The sequence below is a fragment of the Daucus carota genome, chromosome 4 (genome assembly GCF_001625215.2).
Source record: "Daucus carota subsp. sativus chromosome 4, DH1 v3.0, whole genome shotgun sequence".
NCBI lineage: Eukaryota > Viridiplantae > Streptophyta > Magnoliopsida > Apiales > Apiaceae > Daucus > Daucus carota.
Window position 1 is genome coordinate 28,138,596 of NC_030384.2, and position 27,494 is coordinate 28,166,089.

Genomic DNA, 27,494 nt, shown 5'->3' on the forward strand with positions numbered 1-27,494 from the left:
CCATATCATTATCTACCAGACTGGCTAGCTACTGTTCCGGCACCAGGACATTGGAAGCTAAACCCGATGCTTCTGTTTCTGTATAAGACTAAGCTGCACCGTGAATATACAAAATGTTTACTACTCAAAAAATTATCATGTACATTGTCAGGTTCCGGGAGAGCAGTCATGAACAGATGCTAGGGGTGCAGGCAGATTCTGCTTCACGGAAAATTATATTTTGAAATCCATGTTTTGCCTCGGAGTTGAATTCTCGAACCCATCTATTCTTTATCATAAGTTCGCGGAAGCCCTAGTGTTGCTGAGAACTCCAAAATCTGTACAAACTACTCTTGATATCCTTTCTGAACAAGGCTCTTGTACTATAAGGAATCAATCATCTATGAATGGCCTTCAGTTGAATTCAGCATCTTTCTTGAATTTTGATCTCAAGTTGGCAAGTGCTTAACTGCTCAAGTCATCGAGACACTCACCAAGAACTACTTTCATTTAGGAAAGTGTGCATTAGGTTTCTGTGGTACTTTACTATTTATATCCTCCATAGCGTCTCTGCCTCTGCTGGAAAGAAACTAAAGCCTCTACAAAATCAGCTTCTCCAAAATCAGGCCAATGTGATTTTGAAAAGAATAGTTCTGTATAGGCCAATTGCCACAAAAAGAAATTGCTCACTCTAAGCTCACCACTGGTTCTAATAAGGAGGTCAGGGTACGGGTATTCAGCACAGTTTGTTTCAAGTTCTTGTTCAATAGATGACTCATTAATCTCTTCTGGTTCTATCAGGCCATCCTTTACTTTCTGAGCAATACTTTGACAAGCTTGCACAATATCGTACTTCCCACTATAGTTAACTGCAACAACAAGATGAAGTCCAGTATTATGCTTTGTGTTTTTCTCCACACGCGCTATCAAACGCTGCAGTGACGTCGGGAGCTTAGATGGATCCCCAATTATAGATACCTTAATATCCTCCCTGTGACGTAGAATTTTAAAGACCAAAACTGATTCCTATTTATTACAGTTTACTAAAAACACAGTGTTCCTGATACAACTAGGAAACAAAGAGAACAGTAAAAAAAGATGAAAAAATCTCCGAGCAACCATTTACTTGGCCAAAGCCCAAAAGATAATCTACAAAATAACTGACCAAGAATACTCCAACAGAAAGTAAACAAAATATTCATAGACAATCAACACTGGAACTTTATAACTAAGCTAAGCATATAGTATTATATTATGCTTTTGTCGCAACTGAGTTTAGGATTCCTGTAATTTACTTGGTGTTCGAGATACCTCACATAGGAAACAAGGAGAAAAAACAAAATTCAAGTCTTAGAAGCAAATATATGCTGTAAAGGGGGTTCACGTTGAAATTTGATATATACATACCACCCCCAAGATATGTTATGCTACTGCAGACTCTTGCATTAGAAACAAACATCAGGAAAACACACAAACTAGAAAAACTAAAAAGATGGCGTAGACAGTCTAACTCAGAACTATAAACACTACATGCATACAAATTTACAAACATAAGGCGGCTCTATAGTTCTTCAAAAAAATGATCAGAATATTAAGCGTCTCCTTTCGAACTGCATTATAGGGACGAGAAAGTCCGACACAAAACCTCAGTTGAACCTAAGTACCTAACTCAATGTAGACTCCATCAGACAGAAAAGCCTAGAGGATGGCACAACACAAGTCATTAACATAATAAGTCATTACTAAAAGTTTATTCATCAAGGTTTATACAATTGATTTTTCACTTGCGTTTTAAAACAACACAAATCCATCACAAAGATATGACCCCAGCAACATTGCTTGTAAAAAAAAGAAAGATACAAGCATATATATGTAGAAGGGTTTGGTTCCCTGCCAATCGATTGTTGCGACAAAGTATCCCCAATTTTTTTAATAACAGAAAGACATTAATCATAACAATCAATTGTTAAGGACCATCTCTCTAAATAGAAACCTAAATTTTACCTCATAAAGTTGTCCAGTTCAGCTTTAATTCCCTTTTCGAACAAATTCATCAAGAAATCAACTTCCATCTTCAAAACACAAGAAACAAATTTTTTTTTAAAAAAATTCAAAATCAAACAAATATAAAATCATTTATTTAAAATAAAATTTAAATGCAAAAAATGAATAATCATACTTTAGGTCTAACCCAGTTATCAGAAGAAAAGGCAAAAACAGTAAGCACCCTAATCCCCCATTTGCAACAAAGCTCCACCAAAACCCTAAAAGCCCGAATACCCGCTTCATAACCCGATCCGGAAGGCAATCCTCTCATCCGGGCCCACCTCCTATTTCCATCCATAATCACTGCCACATGTTCCGGCATCAATTCCCTCCGGAGACCATCTGGAATTGAACTTCTTTCCTCCTCCGGCGAAGCTCCGGCGCCGGAATAGTTTTTACCGGCGAGGTCAAATTCGTTTTGTTGGCGTGTCAAAATAGGGTCTTTACGAAGATGGGTCGGGTTGGAATGCAGTTTGGGGTTGTGGGTCGGGTTATCGGGTCGGCTTGATGGAGTAAGTGAGAGATGGGCAAAGAGTGAAAGCATTGTTAAAATGGAGGGAAAGATTGATGATAAGATAGATATTTGTAGGGAGGGAAATTGAACTGAACGGTAAAGGAGCATGGGCCCACATCCCAAGCTCTTCTGTGAACGGCGCCGTTTGAATCAAAATTTAGAACATGACTTTTTCGTTCATTGAAAGGATTTGAAATTGAAGTTTGAATTTTTATCAGTAGCTTACGATTATGATTTGATTTTATTGCAGAAAATAATTAATCTCATGGAAAGAAATAGAATAAACTGAAATTGCAAATTCAGTTTGTCTATGAACAAGAAAGTTATAAATAATGCAATTGTGAATCTCATCAAAATTCGATTTTTCTACGAATAAGAAAATTAGACGTAATGTAATTATGAATCTCATGAAAAATTCGGTCATGACTTAGGATAAACACCGATGACATTGCCTAACATGTAAGTCGGACAAGAAGCGGTGTTTTTTGTGGCGGACAAACCCTACTTTGCAAGGGAGATTATATAGTCTGTTGTTAACCTTCTGATTAAAAAAATAACTTTTTTTATTATATATCCAGGCCAGCTAGGTAAAAAAACTGGATCATCAATGTGATTACAGTTACAAGAAAACTAAAACTGACCAAGGTGGCAAGGTTATCCTTTTACAGAGACTATCAAAACAGGCGAACCACCTTCATCGTCATTCTTTGATGGACCAAGCCTACCTAAAGCACCTTCAACGGATGATAGTAACAAAGGCAACTTTCAGCTTTTTCCGAGAAGATGATTTCAAGCCCCATGAGTTTCTTCTATGAAAATATCTTTAGGGACCTTCAAACTTAACAGATTAATATCCCATCCAGCCTCTTTCAATTGCTGCAAGAAGTTCTCAAACCTAGTGCTTAACACATTTAAGCTTTCCTCAAGTTTATTAATGTAAGCATCAGTATCGGCCAAGTTCTGATAAAGCCAGTATGTTTGCCATACACTACGCAAAACTGTTAGACTTGTAGCTCCTTCCTGCAGTAAATGTTAAGGCATTGTATCAAAATTTGCAGTGATTTCAAATGAGATTCGCACTTATAAAGTGTATACCTTAAAGGAGACCAAGGCTTCAAATTCTTTTGGTTCCTTTTGGTTGACCACAAGAATGTATTTCTCTTTCTCATACAATAATAGAAGCATTTTGACCTGTGAAACATACTATAAAGAATTAAAAGAGGTTATCAAATATCAACCAGGATACAGCAAGTTCATAGTTACCGCACAAAAATTAATGCATTAGTAATATCGTAATTGCAGTAGTAGTGCAAACGTAGGCAGCAATTAATCATTCTGTTCTATAAATAGAGGCTTAAGCTCCTTGTAATTCCTGCAGCAGAAGTTAAAATTTACACACACAAAATACTTTGCCAGTCTATTTCTCCTCTCTATTATTGATCCAAGAAATATTTTCATGTTCTCTCACATTATCAGAGGGTATATGCGACCTAATGACCAAGGTTTATATTAGAAGAACACAGAAGTATGAATATTTCAAGTGCAAATGGAATATTTAGTTTGGCAAGAAATGCACGCTACGTCCACAAGGTCCTTTCAATGTGGGGTTAGAACTAACTAACTTTGCCGGCAAGGATTTTGCGAAGGTATTAGCTCCTTCGTAAGTCAGTCTTACAATTGAACAACTAATCTAGTGAAATTTAATGGATGAAGACCATATAAACTTCTAAGCAATTTCTAAGCCCACTTCAATCCATTCCCGGGTTGAAAAATTTAAAGTAATTTCCTTCCCTCTCCACTTCTCCCTACTCAATGCACTCTTCAAATGAGGCCCTCTAGTATTTTTATCTACGTTTATGAAGGTTTTTAACTTTCTAAAGATGTAGCTAACATTAGTTGGTGGTTAGATTAGTTGACTGAATTAAAATGCAAGTAAAAATTTCAACCTTCCGTAAAACCTATACATGACAAAAAACATTGCATTTTGACAAATAATTTAAGGATTTTGCTTAAGATGATACCTTGGAACCAGGTATGTCACCACCCTCGGAACCAGGTATCTCACCACCAACCATATTTTCCAAGGGAACACCGAAACGGATTCTGGGTTTAATAAATTTCTCCCACATCAATATATCTTCCTTGCTATTGCAATCATGAGATCCTGTTACAAACATATTAGGTCTGTTGGGCCATTGGCATTACAATCAAGTTCTTCCAAATTTTTCCATAGACCAAGGTTATAAAGCATACCAGGAATACTAGAGCCAGAAACATGTGATTGAACCAATATGCGAGCACGCTTGAGATTTATCTACAGAATTGAATAAAAATCAAACACAAATCAATAAAATATTGGATTTGGAACCTATTTTCTGCATCCTGATTGAACTATTAAACTAAGTCATACTGCTTTTAAGGTTGAAACATATATCTGGCCTACTGCCACATGAAACCAACAATTAGTACTATCTGTTTATAGCACATAGCCAACTTCATAGAGTAGCTGGTAAGATATTGAAGAAAAACATGATAGTAACCGATAATTTTAGAACAACTGATGCAGTAATTAGCTGAATCTATTTTAAAAATAGTATATGAAACTTGATTTTGGAAAAGAAGCTGTTATGCACCTTCAAGTTACATTTTTAGGATTTTTTTTTCTGTTTCGGGTTATAAGTTGAAGACTGAAGAATGAGGAACAGTGAAAAATAACTTACTGTGTTGAACTGCAAAACTGAGAGAGACTGATAACGTAACCAAAGATGCAGAATTCGCATGCTTGTCCATGTTAGCACTAGCACTGGGTAAGATGTTAAAAATCCAGGTGTATCCTGCGAGGAGATAACTATGAAGCTCATTACATATTCGAAACAATAAGACAATTGGTAATTAAATTTGTCATCACCAACAGACACCCTTTATGTTTGAAACCAAAGGTGATAACTTTAAGAAAGAGGATTGAAAACCTTAATTTTTTTCAGTTATGGCCTTCGGTTAAATGCCTTGGGCCTGGCAGGAGATGGCTTAGTACACAGATTTCAATTTAAGTAGGGTAATATAAATGTATTGCAGCATGTAATTTTCTTGTAAATGTCTCTTTAACTACTTCTCCGCTTGCTTCAATGGAAACTTAATATGGCAGGCTTAATATTTCTCTTTTAGTTATTCTCTACTTGAGTTGATTAGTAAGATGGAATAAGAATAAGATAAATTTAGCAAAAACAAATGAAGGATTAAAAGAATTAATGACGCTGTTCAGTACTAGTTTATACTGAGCACATTAATTCGGTGAATATATGTACACATACAAGGTACATATAATAACACGGGTTCGAACTAGAAGTGAACTGAACCGAATGAAATTCATATGTTTTCACAGCCTCTAAAATCAAACTCCAAACCAAACTTTGGTTTAGGTTTGAATAGGTAGTTTGGGCAGGTTATTTGGTTTGACCTGAATCATATCACTCCTCACAGGCTGAGATGGGGCTCAAGCAGATAAGTCAGGTAATGTCTAGGACGTGATTGTATACAATTTAAGGCTGGAGGTGGCGAAAGCTCAAACATGCCATTGCTTCTCTATTGCCATCTTTATTATTATAATTAATAGAATGAGTACAGCTAGCTACAGTCATAACAAGACATACCAAAATCAATATACCCAGACCGAGGCCTACCAATTGAGCAGCTACTTCCCAAACTTCCTCCTACAATATGACACGTCCACATAATATGAATATATATGTATATTTTCAACATAAACCAATATATATTATCGATTCTGCAGAGAAAACTATCAGAATCGAATATTTGGTTTGGATTAATAACTTGCATATTCTAATACAGTAGAGGGGTTCTTGTTGCCACACATTTATGCCAAAAAAATAAATTACATATAGAAGGAAACACGAGTTCTAATTAGTCTAGATAGTTGATACTACACAAAATACCTAAAGGTACTAGAAAATAGAAATGATAGGTGAAATAAAGTTTATTTTCGCGAAATAAAGTTTATTTTGGGTATTTTAAATTTTTCGTTCCACTAGAATTTGAAATTCAAGGGGAGAGGGAGCGAGGATCAAACTCTCAACCTTAAACATGTAGAGGGAGCAAGGAGCACAGCCACTGGGGTATCAAAGATCCTCGAGTAGAAAGTGGTGTTAAAATCACTAAACCGCAAAAAGGAAAAAAATTGAATAGCACACCTTTGCTGCAACCTCACCCAAATTTCCAGATATAGAAAAATGGTTTTGAATGACACGAAATGAAGGATCTTTTAGTCCCCTTGCCACTGCCTGACAAATTATGTCATGAAAAAATTGATCAAGTCTTAAACAACCATTACAAAATATATCATGCAATTCTAGTTATAAGTATCACTGCAGATACATTGTTTCACCACGATGCACAATCTAGATGCAAAAGAAAACAGTCCATAGTCTGCTTCATTGAACGTTTGTCAAAAGAAAGGTTACAGTATGTATAGCTCGTTTTTGGGGCATAATACCTTTGTCAAGTTCCCAAGAGATGCTAGGAGTAGAAAATTTGATGGATACAGTGGCGTAGTCAGATCAAATATGCTACATAAAGGACACCAATTTTCAGGACTCGGTGAATTTTTATATAAATAGGATAATTTCTGTAAACCAAAAGTTCTTATTAGATAGATACCTGCCAGCGCTGCCAATGAAGTCGGCATACATGCGCCACTGTTTTGGATCACCATCAAAAAGACTGCCAAACCGTCCACCTGAAAAAGATCAAAATATTAGTCATGAGTCATGACAATAATCATCAGCCTATTTTTCTTTAGCAAAAAAATGCGGACCGATGAATAGTCGTCCAACAGCACCAATCCCATCTTTTGATACCCATCTGCAATATAATATAACCAGAGTTTTGTCTATCAAAGAAATTCTTTTAATATGCCTCTTGACATGTAAAAAGAACACAATACAAAAATGATTCCTTTCAAATTAGAAGCTACATCAAATCTATTTGAATCACTATTGAACACAAATAATAATTGATGCCATACATACTATATATATATAACACAAGCGTTGAGATGAATAATGCTGAATCACCTAATAGCAGCAGCAGAAGCAGCAGCAGTAGTACCAGAAAAAGAGCCGACACCAACTGCCTGCAATTAGCCATCACAGTAGTCTAAATTAAAAATTCTGCAACAGTACAGACTAGACCACAAAAAGAAGGAACCAGTCTTATAAGAGCAAGATAAAACACATTTTGTACATCACATAAAAGAAGTCATTACAGCCAAACTAATGAGTTTAAGTGGTTGCAACATAAACAATTTGGGATTAAATGTCTTCAAAAAATGAAGCCACCTTTCCAAAAAGCAGGGCAAACGTTCATTTATTTTTTACGGTTTGATACTGCAAGTGTGTACCCCAGATTAAGCAAACATGTAGAAAATTATTTTCTACAAGGTGCGTTTATAAAGCATTGAAGACGCTTGAGTTATATGGACCTATGAGAACTTATTCACTTGATAAATAATAGGCTGAAGGAATTTTATTCCATATATTGATAATTATACTTAAATGCACATCATCTGAAGGAATGATATGATGTATTTTAAGATATTCAAAAAGTTTAAGAGTTGTGTTAAAAATGAAAATGATAGCCTAATACAATTCAACAAATTTAGTGAAGTGGATGGTATAAGTCGTTCCAAATACACACCAACAAAATGGTGAATCTGAAAAAAAAATGGAAGTCGTGGAGATAGCAAAATTAATGCTAAAAGAACAGAAGTTTGTTGATGAGTTTTGTGAAAAGCTATACAGAGGTATATGTTTATAACAGATTGCTAATGAACCTTAGTTATAACGATATTATATAAGAGAACTGTCATCTGGACTCGAACGGAAGTTTCTAGCATGAAAAAGTGTCCAAGAGTAGGACTTAGAAATATTTTGCATGTATTTGCCTTAAAGGGAACTGCTAAGTGTCCATACCCATCTTAGGGTATCGAGCGTCCCGGCAAGGGTACGAAGACACAATTGAAGAGTTAAGGTAATGGAGCTAGATACCAAATGAATGGAAAGAAATGATTGTTTTCCCCTGAAAGGGATCATTTCCATCTTAAAGTTTGGTGCTTAAATAATGTGAAAAGTTTTAAAAGACTTGAATTAACAATAACCAATAATCTGCAAGCAAATATTGTTGAAGTATAGAGGGAATGAAAAAGGGAAATACTTATCATAATCCTTTTAAAAAGGCTTGTAAATCGAAATCCCTAAAACATATATAGTTTTTCATCACATACCAAGTGGAACTAACGTCCTGAGTTAGATTGACGTGCCTTTAGAAGACTTGAAGTGACCAATGCGTGACAGATCCAGCCAGTAACATTTGTAGGAAATTGCAACATGATGTACTCCAAGTAATCAGCTGAAACTGATTCTGATACACATTTTAACAGTAGTTTAAACTCAAAACACAAAAACAATCAAGAAACAAATTTTGAAAAACTAAAACAAAACTATTTACCTAAATCACTACACAAATCAACACATTTAAGTAGTTTTTGTAAAGTAGCTGTTGCTTTATCAGTTCATTATAATTACTTAGCAGGGAGCTTTTATATTACTTGTAAATCACTCACAAAATAAACCCAAGAAAGCAAAGCCAGTTATATAGCATATAAATGTTTAGTACCTGGAAAGCCAGCAGGTAAGATGAAGTCTTTAACATTATCAGGTAACCACCAAAGTTCACCATTTGAGGACTCCGAATTTCCAACCCTGTCCGGTTTTGACTTTACGACATCAACATAGGTACTTAATCTTGAATTCTCATCCAAAATGTACCTAGATATAATCAAATTTACAGCAATTCATCAATATAATGATCCTAAATGCCCAAATACCGCAATGCCCCAATTTTTTGATGCGTAACTCTCGATTTCAACATAAAATCAGGGCAAACAAAAGAACTATTTAAATCACCTTTTAGAAGTACCATTCCCATATCTCTCCACCAAAATCACATGCGACTGCGACTGCGCCTCCTCTCTGAATAAAACAGCAATAGATAATACAAAAAATCAAGTTCTACTAATCCTAAACTACAACCTCTACCGGATTCGAAACACCATTTACAAATTAAAATATTCACATACACGACTAGCCATAAATTGAACATAAGATACAACTAATAATGCACAATACATCATTCTATAAATACTTAAAACAAAAAAATCACTAAGGCCGAGTTAGTTAAAAATTCAACTTCAACATAAGCTAATATGTATATATACCCATAAGGATAATACAAAGCTAGTGAAATAAACAAAGTGGGCTAGTATAAAAAACCTGTTAGGACGCTCAGAAACATCTTGAGATTCTCCTTGTGATGAATCAAACTTGCTATTGTAAGTAGAAAAATTTCTTAAACGCTGTGGCCCATTTGCAGACCATTTGAGATGGAAGATTGGAAATGATAACCGAAGAGTGCAACAAGACATTAAATTGAGTTTAAGAATTTTGGGTTTTAAGAAAATGGAGATGATGATATATATGTGTGTTTATGTTGTATTTTTCTTCTTTCTGGCGCCACTCAACTACACTATCTATCTACTTTATTTGACTTGCTGTTAAAATAAATTTTTACTTTTAAACTCTTTGCATTTGCGGTTGTGAGTAACTATTTAATTACTCAATTTAGTTATTTTTCCTTCTCGTCCGACTACAATCCGATTCTCGCCCTATTAAATCAAAGATCAAAGAAAAATTTAGAGATCGAAATTAGTTCGGGAATTAGTGGCTCCCCTCCTCGACCCGTGATTCCCCATTTCCATATATAATATTAATATATTATTATTATAAAAGTATTAATACTAAAAATATTACAAATATCTATATACGGGTCCTACACCTACTCCCCACAAACCTTTCTTAAAATAAAAACTACAAACTCAAATCAAAAAGTCTCTAAATCACATTGAAATATAATATATATGGTGTGCAAATTGATCGTTTGAAGATGAATAAAAAATCAGTGAAATCGAATTTAAAAAAAGTTCACTATTGAAGGGAAAGTTCAAATTAAAAACGGAGGAGATTCTATGAGATCATATGTGGAAGGGTGTATGTTAACTGTATGTGATGACTTCTATGGATCATTGAATTAGATTTATTCAAGAATTATATTAGTTCATAAATTGTATTTTAATCTTGATTTGTATTTGAATACTAGATGTATATTTGTAAGTAATTTCCGTCATTTTATTGATAAAATTATTTTATTTATAGTGTAAACAAATTACAATAAATTTTATTTTATCTGTTATTTTTCTTATTAGAAATAAGTATTAATTTGAATTGGCACTTAAAATATTACATAAAAGTAGAAGAATATAATAGTTATGACTTATTTATATAATTTTAATTAAAATTATATTTTAATATTTTCTAAAAAAAGATTAAATTTCCGAATTCCCGTGAGGATCCTTTTTACCGTTCGATGTGAGGATACAGGAATAAAATAATACTCATTTCGGGACAAGTTCGGGGATTTGTATTAGATTTGGACCACGAGTGGAGATAGCAATCCCTGATTTCTAAGTGACCCAGTGTTGTCTATATTAATTTAGTAATATATATCTTATTTATTATGATAGAATAAAATATGAGTGTTTATAGGAGACAATAAAACGAGGACGAAAATAGAGTTGGGCATTGGGTTAAGATTTCGTGTAAAATTAATTGTTTGATGCATTTTGATACTTTATAATTTCAAAACTAAGGAATGCAGAGACGTCGTATATTAGATAGCGTGGTGTTATTGAATTTTTTATAAAAGAGATACGAATAAGTGTGAACACTATTGCATGTAAGTTAATATAGCATGACATTTTAAAAAAATAAATAATTAAAAATGTTATTTTTTCCTTTATATATATGAGAATAAAAATAGAGATATTGTGTAGTTGCAATTATGTGTATGCAAAGGTGGTATAATGAACAATGGGGGATAATTAGTGAAGAGATGTGAACAAGTGAGAATTTGAATAATAATGTGAACAAGTGTGAATTGAGCTAAAATATATATAACGACAATATAATTCTTTTAGAAATAAATAATAAAATGCATTACTATCCTTTTCAAAAATCTAAAAGAGTCTTGCATCTACTTATTAAAAGTATCGTATGTATTAAAATGTGTGTGGTAAATAGTGGGGATAATGTACGCTCTAGTGAATAAAATTATTGAGGACAGTGTGTGGTATGGGTGAATAGTCACAAATATTGTTGATTGTAGTTAGAAAAAGTGTGATGTTATAATGCTGTGATGAACACTTTAAGATGATTTTTGATGTGGTGAATAATTGATATGGTGAGCATTTAGAGAGAGATAATGTAAGATGTTAAGATGATACGTTGAATGATACTATGATTTTTTTTAATGAGTATTAATGAATTATATATTATATATACTTTATTTCATCATTTTATATAATTTTAAACATGTTTTAATAAATTATTGAAAACTAGAAATGGACACATGATCACTAAATTTTTAAATCAACAACTTCTACACAGACAAAATTGAAAATAATATTATAATAATAATTTTTGGAATGGTAACATAGGATGTAGTAGGCAAAATCAATGACACACAAGAGTATGAAGTATATCTTAACGAAGGACAAAGATGATGAGCTAAAAAATTAACTCTATCACTGCATTTGTATTGATTACTTAAAGTCAAAATTATAATCCGTACATCACACTTATATTTCAACCGTTTTTCCACATCTTGGCACGTATTTTAAGGTTTGTTAAATATAGTTTCATAGCTTATTTTTAAAATTTTCTATTTATATAAATAACTTTCAAGATGAAACATTTATTTAATTAAAAAATTAAAATTATTTATGAAACTATATTTTATAATAGGCCTGCTAAGCCCTCTCTCAATTTAAAAAACCAAGGGAGACAAAAGGTATTTTATTTGCTAATAAAAAATTAATAAAATATTATATTTACTATTTAAAGTATACACTTGCTATTATAAATTTAATTATTATTATTTATATCTAATATAATATCTTAACAAAATTTTAATATTTCAAATTCCATATTTAAGTTAAGTTAATGTGTCCTTTTGGGGGTTGAAAGCCCGGTTTATCACATTTCCACGTTTTCACCGCTCAGTGCTCAAAATAACTCTTCGACGAAAGAAATGCCAAAATACCCATTAGAATACATACTAATGAACTGCGCAAGTATCATACATTCACCGGGCAGTTTTTGTTAATTTTTCACAAAAATATTTGACAACATATGCAACACATGCTCAAGTTGTGCTCATTATTGTTGCCCGAGATTTGATACAATATATTATAAGAGGAATTATTCTTGTGTTAACAAACAAAGATAATCAAATCAACTCAGTTCTTATTGAACAGTTACAAAACTCTCTCTAGAAAACCAGACGTTCTTAAAAGCTGCTAGGTTGTAATGATATTACTCGTGTTATGCATTCGCTTCTGAGCAAACCTAATCTCCGTGTTTATATAGTTCACATCTACGTCTATCAATCACAAGATATTCTTTATCAGTATTTATCTATTACTATGTATAAATATGATAAAATACTTTCCTATAAATAAGCTATATAGTATCAATCTTCTTTTATCCTCTATCAAACTCAATCTCCAGCTACGGATGATACTTGATACTGATTCAGTATCCACATACTGATCTGTTACATAGTTACTGATGCCGCCATCAGTTTCATTAGATCCAGATGCATTAATTAGTGAATCTTCCTACGTCACACTTATAATGATACATATTATATTAACACATGTTATTTTCTTATTGGGTTTTAAGATACAATTTATTTTCGGTACTCACTCTTGGGTGATTAGAGAGGTGGCGGAGGAATAGTATAGGATAAGAAAATTGACAAAAAAGAAGATGAACATCATATGTATGTATTATGAATTGACCGTAATTTACGCATGTTGAGTGTGCGTGAAAGATTGGATAGACAGGGTCTGTAAAAAATTTGTACAAGTGTGAGGGCCATTGAGTGTGACATCATTTCTATACTTAATACTTTCAAAATTTAAAGGAACGCGGAAACATTATGTGTATTATAGATAAATAGCTAGTTTGTGATGTTATTGAATTTTTTTACAAAGAGATATGAATAAGTTTGAATACTATTGCATGTAAGTTAATATGATATTACATTTTAAAAGAATAAATAATTACAAACATTCATTCTTTTTATATAGCAGAATAAAAATGGTAATCAGGGTTAGTTAGTAAAGAGAAGTGAAAAGTGTGAATTTGAACAATTATAGATAGTTAGTGAAAAGATGTGAACAAGTGTGAACTGATAAATGATATTTTGACCGTATAATTCTTTTAAAAACAAATAATAAAATGGATTACTATCTTTTTCATAAATCTAAAAGGTGCTCATATACTTATGAAAAGTGCCATATAATATTAAGATGTGTGATAAATATTGAGAATAATGTATGCTCTGGTGAATAAAATGTATTAAGGAGAATTTGTGGTGTGGGTGAATAGTCACAAATATTGTTGATAGTAGTTAGGAAAAGTTGTTATGCTGATGATGGTGTGATGAACACTTGGAGATAATTTGTGTTGTGCTCAAAGTTAAGGTGGTGAACACTTAGAGAGAGACGTTATATATATATATGATGTTAAGATGGTACATTGAATGATACTATGATTTTTTTAGGGACTCATCTAATAAGCAAAACCGAGAGAGTATGACACTTGGTAATGTGAGATCTTTGTAAGAGAATCCCCATCTAGTAACTAAATCCTAAATTCTTACATATTTCAAATTAAAAGCATATTATTTAGTTTCCATTCATATATGTTTAGAAAAATTAGATTTTTAGTAATTGATAATTTATAATTACTAAAATGTTATAAGTTTTGTTTATGTTTTCATGATGTGATACAGAATTCTAATGAGTATTAACAAATTATATTTATTTTTAGGGAAAAATATTTTTTTTGTCACCCAATTTATTGTGTTTCTAGAAACTTACCACTCAATTTTTTTTTCCTTTTACCGACTAATGTTAGGTTTGAATTTCTTTTTTGCCACTAACTTGAGTTCGGATTTGATTACTAGCATTGTAATAATTTTTTGTAGCATCATTAATACATAGTGATAGTATGTAATATTTTGATGACGTGGTGTATGTTTATATCTTTATATATAGAAATAATAACATAAAATGAGCCGATAAAAAATTAAAATCGGGAAAAATCATAATTAAAATTCTAGAAATTTATTAAATCATCAATATGAAATCTATGACTTCAAACAATTCATTCTCCCTCATAAGATAAAGTCTAATTGAGTGATACGATGGAACATGTTTCACTATTAAAGTTTCAATCGACTAGTTCTGCCTGAGATCTCTCTTAAATTTACCCTCATAATTTTTTATAGCTTTATATTATTACAATATTCAAGATAAAGATAAATAAATAGGGAGAAAAATTTAGTCTTCGATGATTGTCCTATGTAAAGCATCATTTTATGTTATTATTACTCTCTCCGTCCCTCTCATTTATTTACCGTTTTTTCTACTACTTAGCACGTAATTTAAGACTTTTACAAAACATAGTTTCAAACGCTAAATTTTAATTCGTAAGAAAAAAAATAGAATAATCTATGAAACTATATCTTTTAGAAGCCATAAAATGCGTGTCAAACTCTTATCACGCAAGATAAACGACCTTGGGAACATAAAAAGTACTATATATAAAGATATAGACATATATCAGATTACCAAAATATTACATACTAACTACCAATCTATTTTAATAATGCTACAAAGAATTAATATAATACTAATAATCGAATCCGAACATGGCAAACAAAAATATGAACCTAACATTAGTGAGTAAAATAAAAAAAAATTAGTTTAGTGGTAAGTTTTTAAAGACACAATTATAAGTTGAGTGACAAAAAAAAATTCATTTCCCCTTATTTTTATTACATCATTTTATATAATCTTAAACCTATTTTACTAAATTCTATGAATAACTAGAAATGGACTATGTACGTCCCACTGATCATTTTTCACTAAACTTGAAAAAGCGCTTTTAAACTTATTTCTATGAACAAATTACTATGCTAATTTTAAACCCATTTCACTAAACTTTTAAATCAACAACTTTTAAAAAAATTGAAAACAATATTGTAATTAATAATTTTTAGAATTGTAGCATAGAATGTAATATGCAAAATTAATGACACAGGAGTATGAGTATGAAGTATATCTTAACGAAAGGGCAAATATGATGAGTTATAAAATTAACTCTATACAAAATTAATGACACACAAGAGTATGTAGTGATTACTTAAAAGTCAAATTTATACTATATAAGTTCCACTCATTTTTCAACCGTTTTTTCACTGCATAGCACACGGTTTACTGTTTATTAAATATAGTTTCATAAATTAATTTTATATTTTTCCTTTTATAAAATAATTTAAATATTAAATTTTTATATAGAAAAAAGTGAAAATTATTTATGAAACCATCCATAGTAAACTTAATATATTAATGCCCGTCAAGCCCTCTCTCCTCAATTTTAAAAACCGAGAGAGACAAAAAGTATTGTATATGCTAATAAAAAATTAAATTTACTAATTAAAGTGAAGACACACTATTATAAATTGAATTATTATTATTTTTATATAATATAATATCTTAAAATATTTCATAAAATGACATGTGTTAATTTTTGATTGGAATAAGCCCTATTCATATAAATACCACCAATTAAAACATCTCATATTAATTTTTATATCATTTTATGAAAAATTTTGTTCCCAATTTTGTGCAGTTAGCACTACATATTTACAAAACTATCTTATCATGAATAGAATATGAATACTTGTCAATAATTAAACCAAATAATTAAACTATCTTATCGATATACAACAATACTCCGTGGAGTTTTCTTCATTTAAAAAGCTTATTATCTAACCGAAAAATATGAAAATGTCTCCGGAAATTTAGACAATAAAATTTAATGTCCGAAAAAACCCGTCCAAATCTATGCTACTTTCACCTCATCCCTCAAACATAGAAACAAGAACTCTCTATTAGTAATTGAAAATTACTATTAATTATTAAAATCTCAAAATCCATATAATTTTTCAAAATATACGGAGGTGTATTAGTATGGGATTTTAAAGGATATTTTTTGTATTCATGAAAATTGAGGGTATTCAATTGGGATTGTTTAAAATCTATTAAAATCATGGTGTATTCAATTGGGATTTTAAGTTATGCTATAAAATCTAGTGGTATTAATCACGTTTTTAAATTATGTTTTATAATTCGATGATATCCAATTAATATTGTTTAAAATCCATTAAAATATCATGGTATTCAAATGCCCATGGATTTTTTTCAATTTCCATAAATATGATGGATTTTGTGGGATTTCTCGATGTTTTTTAAAAACCCGTCAAAATTGAGCACGATTGGATAGCCCAGCGGTGGGTTTATCCTCTGTTGACCCGGGGCACCCGGGTTCGATTCTGGCTCACCCCGAGAATTATTAGAACAGATACTAAGTTGTAAGGCATATAAGCCTGCATTGTCAAAAAAAAAAAAATCCCGTCAAAATTCATGAGATTTCGAAGCATGCTTAAATCCTAAAGAATCCATATGAACTCTACGATATTTTATCAAAAATTCGCACAAAATCAAAATCACATGCAATCAATTAAAATCCATAGTTTAAAAATATTTCATTAAAATTTCAATCGAATACATCCCAGTTACGAATTGAAATTATACTTGACAATAGAGCAGCCTTGTAATGTGTAAATGTCCGCATCACCTTCATTGTCTCTCTGAACACATAATGCCCATCACGTCCGATTAATTTTTCTAGGAATTGCTTTAAGAGGTTCCGACATTCTTAGTGTTATACCAGTCCTCTCTGCCATGTTGATAGTCTGTGGAGTAAGGGAGTCGCCAAGCTCCCAGTCGAAAGTCCAAAGCAAGGTGGCCAAAGTGAGGTGAAGAACTCGGTGAGCCAATGCCATTCCAACACAAATCCGTCTCCCAGACCCAAACGGAAGCAACTCATAGTGTTGCCCTTTGTAATGGATGTTCGAGCCTATAAACCTTTCGGGCTTGAAAGACAAGGGGTCTTCCCATACATCAGGGTCCCTTCCGATTGCCCACACATTTACAAAAACTTGGGTGTTTTTGGGTATGTGATACCCCATGAAATTGGTGTCTTCCATTGAATTTCGCGGGAGCAGTAAAGGGACTGTCGGATGTAGTCTCAGGCTTTCCTTTACTACTGCTTGCAGATAGGGTAGTTTATCCATGTCACTCTCCATGACCCTTTTGTTAGGCATGATAACACTGTCAAGTTCTTCTTTGACCTTCTTCATTGATTCAGGGTTGCGTAATAGCTCTGCCATTGCCCATTTTATGCTACTGCTTGTAGTTTCTGACCCAGCGAAAAACATTTCCTGCACAATTACCGGCTCTCAATAACTGATGCAATAATCGACAAATTACTGCAGCCTAACTAAGGTGATGAAACCGTAATGTTATAATTCACATAGACAAAAAAGAAACAAGCCCTCGCCAATTGAAAAAAATATATAGTACGTATTTCCTTTCCGAAATCAAATGATGGCATTTTAAACTTGATTGTATGTGCAAAAGATCCATTGATTGCTGTCGATACTTGTTTTATGTGTCCAACTAGGAATTCAATTGAAAAAAAAGAAAGTTTAAGTGAAAGGATTTTGTTCATTACCAGTATGATGATAATTATATTCTTCTCAGAAATTTTGTCAGGTCCTTCTTTTCCGTCACCTTGATACTCCAAGAGGACATCCAAGAAGTCCTTATTCTTCATCACCTTCTCTGTCGATATAGATTCATGACCCCTTTCTTTCAAAAAGCTGCTTACGATATTTATGGCGACTCCCATGCCTTTAGCCATATTTTTTCTAACTCTGAATGGATCAAATGGCTTCAAGAATGGCAGGAAGTCTGCCAAGTTAGGTGTCCCCGCCCATTTCGTGACTTGGTTCATTGCATCGAAGAATTCTCGTCCTTCAGTGGAAGATAAATCCAGAAGATCTTTTGAAAGCATGAGGTTGCCCACCACGTTAAATGCCATGAGAAATAAGAGTTCGGACAGTTCCACCTCGCCTGATTTTCCCTCAACTTGCGAAGATGCAATGCTCTGTTCTATCCAGCAAACCAGCTTATCAACACACTTCTCCCGGATCTCAGTTGAATCATTGACTCGTCTATTGACTAGGAGCTCCATGGAGCAGAGCTTTCGTACTGTGCGCCAATATGGACCGTAATTGCCCATGGCTAATGACCCTTGGCAGTAGTCCCAGGCTGTATGTGCATCAGGGACCTTACGATCGGAGAAGGCAGCATCATGGTTCTTGAACAGATCGGCTGCAGCTTTGGCTGATTGTATCACCATGGTATTGACCAAACCCAGCTTCAACCAAATTACAGGTCCGTATCTCGGCCGAAGTTTGTATAAGTTGTGGTGTGGCATGCTTCCGAGATCGAAAATATTCCCAATCAAGGGCCATGCTAGCGGACCTGGTGGTTTCTGTTTAGTTGAAAAATAGCTTGCATGCATCCATTTCAGCATAACAGTAACAATTGCAGCTAAAAGAGAAGCGGTCAGCCAGGTAAATGAACTAGTGCTCTCCATTTCTAATCCTTTTCAGTTTTTTCTTCTGATTTCTGGGCTTCCTCAATATATGGTTGTAATTTTAATATGTGTACTATATATAAAACATTAAAGATGTTAAGGGGTATATTCAATTTGGGATTTTAAAAGTTTTTTTAATTCATGAAATCTGAAAGTATTCAATTGCGATTGTTTAAAATCCATTAAAATCTTGAGATATTCAATTGAAAATTTAAATTATGCTTTAAAATCTGAGAATATTCAATTGAGATTGTTAACAATCCATTAAAATCCGATGATATTTAAATGCTGATGGATTTTTTTTATTATATAAAATGATGGATTTCTAATCCTTTTCAGATTTTTCTGTTGAATTCTGGGCTTCTTCTATATATGGCTGTAGTTTTAGTATGTGTGTTAAGGGGTATATTCGATTGAGATTTTAAAAGATTTTTTTAATTCATGAAATAGGATGGTATTCAATTGGGATTGTTTTACATTCATTAAAATTTTGAGATATTTAATTGACATTTTAAATTATGCTACAAAATCTGGTGATATTCAATTACGATTTTAAATTATGTTTTAAAATCCGACAGTATTCAATTGGGATTGTTTAAAATCTATTAAAATTCGATGAAATTATGGATTTTTTTGGATTTCATAAAATGATGAATTTTGTAGGATTTCTTATTGTATTTTAAGTTCTTTTTTAAATCTCACAGAATTCCATGAGATTTTGAAGATTGTGCTTAAATTCTAAAAAAATCTATATCAACTCTGCGACATTTTATGAAGAATCCACAAATAATCAAAATCACATACAATTCATTAAAATCCATATTAAAATACATAGGTTAAAAACAATTCATTAAAATTTTAATCGAATACATTCCTGATAATACTTCCTCTTCACACTAAACATGACAACCCATGATGATCCAAATTAATATATACCACCAAATATGGTCACCAAAAAATGGTACAAAGTCTTTGAACGTTAAGCCATCAATGATGGCAACTAATAAATTCTTATTAATATAAATCAATTGACATAAATTAATATGCCTTAATTCTTTTTGAAATATAACTCGGTAATTTGATTCCTTCATATCCAAAATTATTGCACACTAACATATATACTATTCGTATATATAGTTTTATATATATATAAAATTATACCATACTTAAAATCAGTTCAAAAATCAATACAAATCAACAATCTATTCGTACATACACACCTAAAAACAAATTGAAAACTAAAATTTTTAATGTGGAAAATAGGATCATCGCGTTCCCAGAGAACCTATAAGATCAACACACACTAAACACATCCACACAATCAAGAACACCAATAACACATACAGAAAATTAAAACGGACCTGTTCTCGATCAATATTCTGGCCGACCACAACAAGTCCGCCAAAAGAAAACATGTTAGAAAAATATTGGCCACAAAAGTCAACATGATTCACAAACTAATATGAACAAATTCAAACTTAATTAGTTACAAATTAATGATTTCGTCCACCGAAAAAGCATATACAACCTCTGATCAGAAGAGATAAGAAATAAAAATGCAATAATGTATATGTGCTACCATTACAAAATACAAAAACTAATAAAACAAGTCAAAACACACAACAAACATCAAGAAAAGACATACCTTTTTAAAGAGATTGATAGAATTTGACTACAAATAAATTGAATGAATGATACTACCGTTTCCAAAATAAAACCCATGGATCACCTTCGATGGATCGGAATTCCGATGACGGAGTAGATCGGAGCATGAGGACAAAACTCGGCTCGGCCGTAACTGTGGGATGATAACAGATTTTGATTCACAGAAGACTTAAAAAATATTACTTTTTTGATGTGTTGTTTATGTACATAGCAAATATGTCAAATAGCTAAAAATGATACGTACATATCAAATTTGTATCTTATAGAAGTTTAATATTAATCGAAAATTTATTACAAATATTATATATAAGAAGATTAATCAAATTAGCACCTTCATGTTATTGAGTTACAATGAATCAATTCCAAGGTGGTAGGCTGCATGCGCTGCATATGTTGCGCAAAACATAGTCAAATTTAAGTATATGGAGTAGTTCTTTGCCAGTTGAGATCGGTTGAGATAATATGCTTATATTTTTCAAAAAGCAAAAAGTCATTTCTTTGACATGGACCATATCCATAGAAATTTCTGAGGGAATTAGACAGAGGAAATAAGACAGAAACAAACAGGTTCCCCAAAAGACTAGGTAGAAATCTTTAAACTGTGGCATCAACCTAGAGGGTAGATGAACCGGTTTTATTAGTAGTGAAGCACATAATCGTCTTGAGTACCAAGAAGATCAGGTGGAAGACGACCCTGAGGACACAAGCTTGCATGGGCCTGAGTTGCAGCAAAGACATTGAATGTCATTGATGGTTTGCCTCCGACGTGGAGTCTGGTTGAGCATAGGCTGTTCAAATTTTTGAGCATGACTTGTAACTTGAGATGGGGTTTTGAATGACACAAAATTCTGAGATATCTTCTTCCAATCCCCTTTCCCGTAAGTTTCTAATCCTGGAGAAAATGACCTGTCACACATTCCAACCCAAAACTTAACCTGTTTTACAGGGAAAAAAAGTAAACATTTTTACTGTGCAATAGAACATTTGATATTAGAAATTTCAAATTACTTATGTTCTTCTGTTGTCCATGGTATCCCTCTTTTCTTTGGCGTGGGAGTCTTGCCTTTAAGTTTCTCTGCCATGATATTTTCTGAATCTTCTTCATCCACCTGGGGATCCTCCATGACAATATCTTCAAAATTACCATCTGGTGACCTTATCAATTTCAGTTGGTTCATTAAAGTCTAATACAGAAGTTTGATAGATGCAATGGTTTTCCATGGCATTAGAAGAGCCACCCTTTCAAAAAATTGCAAGGAACCAGCAGTGGACAAATCATTTTCATTTTAATGTGCAGGGATTTCTTGAATGTAGGAATTGTCCATGTTTCTCACTGGGAAAAAGATGTGGCTATCCAGTGACATTATATATATAGACAGGAAAATCAATTAACAAAAAGATCAATGTAACATCACACAGGATATTATAAATAAGTATTCTAGTATCAGTTATAAATAAGTATTCTAACGTCAGCACCGTCCACAGATATATTAAATATATTAATTTTATTTTTTAATGTGCACCTATATATAATACTCCCTCTGTTTTGAAAATAGATTTTTAAAAATGTGGTAATCTACTTATTTAATATTTAGTCCTAAAGCCTTCTCCCTCTCTTGGCTCCCCTATCCAAAAGACTTTTTATTCATTTATAATAATAACATATATGTTATCAAATTTTGACTTGTTTATTAAAAAAATTTATATCTAAACAACAATATTTCAAAAAATATATATTAAAAATTGACAATGTACCAAATAAAAATATATTATGCTTCTAATAAATAATACATTTAAAATTTTTATTTATACTGTAAAAAGGAAAAGGTCAATTTCTTCAACGTGGCCCAATTCATAGAAACTTATGACATATATTTATAACATTCGTGACCAGATCGAGGAAACAGGGTGTTGGCCCCATTATCTCTATATCCATCCTTAATGTCCTCAATATGACATGCAAAAAAAATGGCTTCGAATATCATTTATTAACGCTACATCGTATATTGTTTAGGATATTTATAAAAAACTCTACATCGTCTATCGTTGTGTTAGGTTAAAATTATGTAGTGTTTTTTTGGGAACAAAACACTACACGATCTGGCCTTTTATTGCCAATTGAAAATGCTAGATTATGGGGCGTCAATAACTAGTATTTGGGGCCCTTTTTTTACTCTATTATCTGGGCATTACTTTCACATTTTATGAGACCAGCGGCCATTTTTTGAGGAAATAAGACAGAAACAGACAGGTTCCCAAAAGACACACACATATACATCTGTTCATAGTACATAGACCAGGTAGAAATCCTTAAATTGTGGCATCCACATAGATCAACAGGTTTTATTTATAGGGAAGCAGATAATCGGCTTGAGTAGCAAGAAGATCAGGTGGAAGACGACCCTGAGGACACAAGCTTGCATGGGCCTGAGTTGCAGCAAAGACAGTGAATTTCATTGATGGTTTGCCTACGTTTCTCAGGTGGAGTCTGGTTGTGCATACACTCTTCAAATTTTTGATCATGACTTGCAACTCATGATGGGGTTTTCGATTACACGAAATTCTGTGATATCTTCTTCCAATCTCCTTTCCTGTATGTTTCTTCTAATCCTCGCAAAAATGCCCTGTCACACATTCCACCCCAAAACTTAACGTGCTTTTACAGGAAAAAAGTAAACATTTTTACTGTGCAATAGAACATTTGATATTAGAAATTAAAATAACTAATGTTCTTCTATTGTCCATGCTATCCCTCTTTTCTTTGGCCTGGGAGTCTTGCCTTTAAGTTCCTCTGCCATGATATTTTCTGAATCTTCTTCATCCACCTGGGGATCCTATATGACAATATCTTCAGAATTACCATCTGATGACGACCTTATCAATTCCAGTTGGTTCATTAAAGTCTGATACAGAAGTTTGATAGATGCAATGGTTTTCCGTGGCATTAGAAGAGCCACCCTTTCAAAAAATTGCAAGGAACCAGCAGTGTACACATCATTTTCATTTTGAAGTGGAGGGATTTCTTGAATTTAGGAATTGGCCATGTTTCTCACTCGGAAAGAGATGTGGGGATCCAGTGACATTATATAGACAGGAAAATCAATTAACAAAAAGATCCATGTAACATCACAGATGTCAGTCGGATATTATAAATAAGTATTCTAGTATCAGTAGCATATTATAAATAAGTATTCTAATGTCAGCACCGTCTTACAAATAAATTAAATGTGTTAAAGTGCACATATATATAATATTATGAAATAAAATGCTTACATCGTTTAATGGAAAATAGATTTTTAAAAATGTGGTAATCTACATATTTAGTGTTAAAACCTTCTCCCTCTCTTCGCTCCCCTATCCACAAGAACTTTTATTCATTTATAAAAATAACATATATATGTTACCAAATTTTGACATGTTTAAAAAAAAATTATATCTAAACAACAATATTTCAAAAAAAAAAAGTATTAAAAAATGACAATTTACCAAATAAAAATATATTATGCTTCTAATAAATATTACATTTCAAATTTTTATTTATACTTTAAGAAGTAAAAAGTCAATTTTTTCAACATGGCTCAATTCATAGAAACTTATGACCTACATTATCACTATATTCATCCTTAGTGTCCTCAATATCACATGCAAAAAAATGGCTTCGAATATCATTTATTAACGCTACATCGAATATCAATTAGGATATTCATAAAAAACTCTACATCGTCTATGGTTGTGTTAGGTTAAAATTATGAAGTGTTTTGTTGGGTTTAAACAACAAAACACTGATCTGATCCTTTTTTTGACTCTATTATCTGGGCATTACTTTCACATTTTATGACACCCGCGGCCATTTTTTGAGGAAATAAGACAGAAACAAACAGGTTCCCAAAGGACACACACACATACATCTGTTCATAGTACATAGACCAGGTAGAAATCCTTAAACTGTAGCATCCACATAGATCAACAGGTTTTATTAATAGTGAAGCACATAATCAGCTTGAGTTGCAAGAAGATCAGGTGGAAGACGACCCTGAGGACACAAGCTTGCATGGGCCTGAGTTGCAGCAAAGACAGTGAATGTCATTGATGGTTTGCCTACGTTTCTCAGGTGGAGTCTGGTTATGCGCATACGCTGTTCAAATTTTTGAGCATGACTTGCAACTTGTGATGGGGTTTTGGATGACACAAAATTCTGTGATATCTTCTTCCAATCCCCTTTCCCGTATGTTTTTAATCCTCGCAAAAATGACCCGTCACACATTTTAAACCCAAAACTTAACGTGTTTTACAGGAAAAAAAGGAAACATTTTTACTGTCCAATAGAACATTTGATATTAGAAATTTAAAATTACTTATGTTCTTCTATTGTCCATGGTATCCCTCTTTTTTTTGGCCTGGGAGTCTTGCCTTTAAGCTCCTCTTTCATGATTGTTTCAGAATCTTCTTCATCCATCTGGGGATCCTCCATGACAATACCTTCAAAATTAACATCTGATGACCTTATCAATTTCAGTTCATTCATTAAAGTCTGATACCGAAGTTTGATAGATGCAATGGTTTTCCATGGCATTACAAGTGCCACCCTTTCAAAAAATTGCAAGGAACCATTTTCTTCGAAGTCTAACATAATAGTTTCAAACAATTTAACATCTTTGAAGGTCCATCCATCTGCAGTGTACACATCATTTTCATTTTGATGTGGAGGGATTTCTTGAATGTATGAGTTGTCCATGTTTCTCACTTGGAAAGAGATGTGGCGATCGAGTAACAATTTATAGACTGAAAAATCAATCACAGATGATATTCGGATATTATAATTTAGTATTCTACTGTCAGTCAGATATTATAAACAAATATTCTGATGTTAGCACCACCGCCCCTCACAGATATATTAATTAAATCTGTTAATTTTATTTTTTAATATAAACGTATATATAATATTGTGAAATAAAATGCTTACATCATTAAATTGAAAAAAGATTTTTAAAATGTGCAACATTGTTATCTACTTATTTAGTCCTAAATCCTATTCCCTCCCCGGTTCGCCCTATCAAAATTCACCTTTTATTCAGTTATAATAATAACATACTCCCTCTGTCCCACCCAATTCTTTACATTGGGTTTGGGCACGGAGGTTAAGAAATATGTATAAAGTAGTGGAAAAGAGAAGGAAAAGTGGGTGAAGTGGTGGGACCCATTGATTTTTAATATATAAAAGAGAGTTGGTGGAGTAAAAGTAGTGTGAAAGGGAAAGAAAAGTGGGAAAATGGTGGGACCCATTAACTATTTTAGGAAAGTTTTGTGATGTAAAGAAATGGGTGGGACGGCCAAATAAGGAAACTGTAAAGAATCTGGTGGGACGGAGGGAGTATATGTTACCAAAATTTTGACATGTTTTTTAGAAAATTTAGTTATTATCATATGATTATTTATTTAATAATAATAATTAATATACTACTATAAAAAAAATTCTTTATTGAATAGGATTTGGTAATATACCAATTATTCCACTAACGTATTTTCATCACCAAGAAAACTATTCGTTTTAATTTTAAAAACTCAAACAATTTAATTTACGAACAACTCTATATAATTCCTATCTTGTTTTTGAATTCAAATAGAGTCTATATTAATATTATTAGACAAATTAAAATTTAATTCCAAATTTAATTTTGTCATTGTCTTTCACTAAATTTTGATAAAGATGATAAGGTGTAGGTAACATGTGACAAATGGACACTCAACGAAAATGAAGTCATTGTCACTATTATTTATAAAACAATTATTGATTTTACAACCTATTGTAAAAGAATCGAAACATAAGGAATTGTCAAAAAAAATAAAAAAAAAATACACAAGACATTCTCAAAAACATTTGGTAACAAATTAGTATTTTTGACTTAAAATTGGTTAACTTCGTTAACTTCTATGAACTACAAAAACTTCAACTAGCATTGTACATTATATTTCTCTAGACATATAAGACAATCATGAATTAATAGGTTTAAATTTTATTAAGGATTAAAAACCCTACAAGCCAACTTATATGATGTTGGTGCTCAAATTTTTTTCATCACTTTACAAATTTATAATACAACATAATGATTTTACTAAATTAAAACATATCACTATGAAATAAATTCATATAATGAAATGTATTTAAGAATAATTAATAAAATCAAATTTAAAATAGGATCAAATTTTAATTCATAGAAAATTTTATATCTTAACAACAATATTTAAAAAAAATGACAATGTAACCAAATAAAAATATATCATGCTTCTAATAAATAATAAATTTCAAATTTTTATTCACTTCGTAAAAAGCAAAGAGTCAATCTTTTCAACATCGATCATATTCATACAAACTTAAGACATATATTTATAACATTCATGAGGGAATTAGACCAAGGATCAAAAATGTTCTTAATGTACGTACTTAATGTCTTAAATATCAAGATCCAATAAATGACCTCCAATATCATTTATTAATGCTGCATTGTGGAGCATAGAAAACA

General features: G+C 32.2%; 4 protein-coding genes across 5 annotated transcripts; all 4 read right to left on the bottom strand.

Annotated features, from left to right (window-relative positions):
- Positions 1-105: 105 nt before the first annotated feature.
- On the bottom strand, positions 106-2,682 carry LOC108216475 (cis-prenyltransferase 4, chloroplastic). 2 transcript variants are annotated; one of them, XM_064091040.1, is made up of 3 exons: positions 2,171-2,682; positions 1,984-2,051; positions 106-970 (listed from the first exon to the last, which is right to left on the bottom strand). In XM_064091040.1, the coding sequence occupies exons 1-3, from the start codon at positions 2,645-2,647 to the stop codon at positions 526-528; spliced, it is 990 nt and encodes a 329-aa protein (XP_063947110.1). In that variant the 5' UTR covers positions 2,648-2,682; the 3' UTR covers positions 106-525. The 2 variants fall into 2 exon arrangements, with proteins under 2 accessions (XP_063947110.1, XP_017244728.1); XM_017389239.2 differs by having other exon boundaries at positions 2,159-2,673.
- Positions 2,683-3,084: 402 nt separating this feature from the next.
- On the bottom strand, positions 3,085-10,105 carry LOC108216078 (protein root UVB sensitive 5). The gene is made up of 15 exons (XM_064092610.1): positions 9,886-10,105; positions 9,520-9,585; positions 9,230-9,381; positions 8,870-8,974; positions 7,630-7,684; positions 7,371-7,417; positions 7,214-7,292; positions 7,050-7,122; positions 6,748-6,837; positions 6,190-6,249; positions 5,260-5,373; positions 4,793-4,853; positions 4,561-4,703; positions 3,635-3,730; positions 3,085-3,559 (listed from the first exon to the last, which is right to left on the bottom strand). Exons 1-15 carry the CDS (start codon positions 10,035-10,037, stop codon positions 3,329-3,331), a joined length of 1,524 nt encoding a protein of 507 aa, XP_063948680.1. The 5' UTR covers positions 10,038-10,105; the 3' UTR covers positions 3,085-3,328.
- A 7,365-nt stretch (positions 10,106-17,470) lies between these two features.
- Positions 17,471-19,324, bottom strand: LOC108217130 (iridoid oxidase). Its single transcript, XM_017389979.2, has 2 exons — positions 18,379-19,324; positions 17,471-18,085 (listed from the first exon to the last, which is right to left on the bottom strand). The coding sequence occupies exons 1-2, from the start codon at positions 19,306-19,308 to the stop codon at positions 17,471-17,473; spliced, it is 1,545 nt and encodes a 514-aa protein (XP_017245468.1). The 5' UTR covers positions 19,309-19,324.
- A 2,286-nt stretch (positions 19,325-21,610) lies between these two features.
- On the bottom strand, positions 21,611-25,708 carry LOC108217131 (transcription factor DIVARICATA-like). The gene is made up of 4 exons (XM_017389980.1): positions 25,329-25,708; positions 21,982-22,128; positions 21,792-21,879; positions 21,611-21,691 (listed from the first exon to the last, which is right to left on the bottom strand). The coding sequence occupies exons 1-4, from the start codon at positions 25,706-25,708 to the stop codon at positions 21,611-21,613; spliced, it is 696 nt and encodes a 231-aa protein (XP_017245469.1).
- Positions 25,709-27,494: the final 1,786 nt, after the last annotated feature.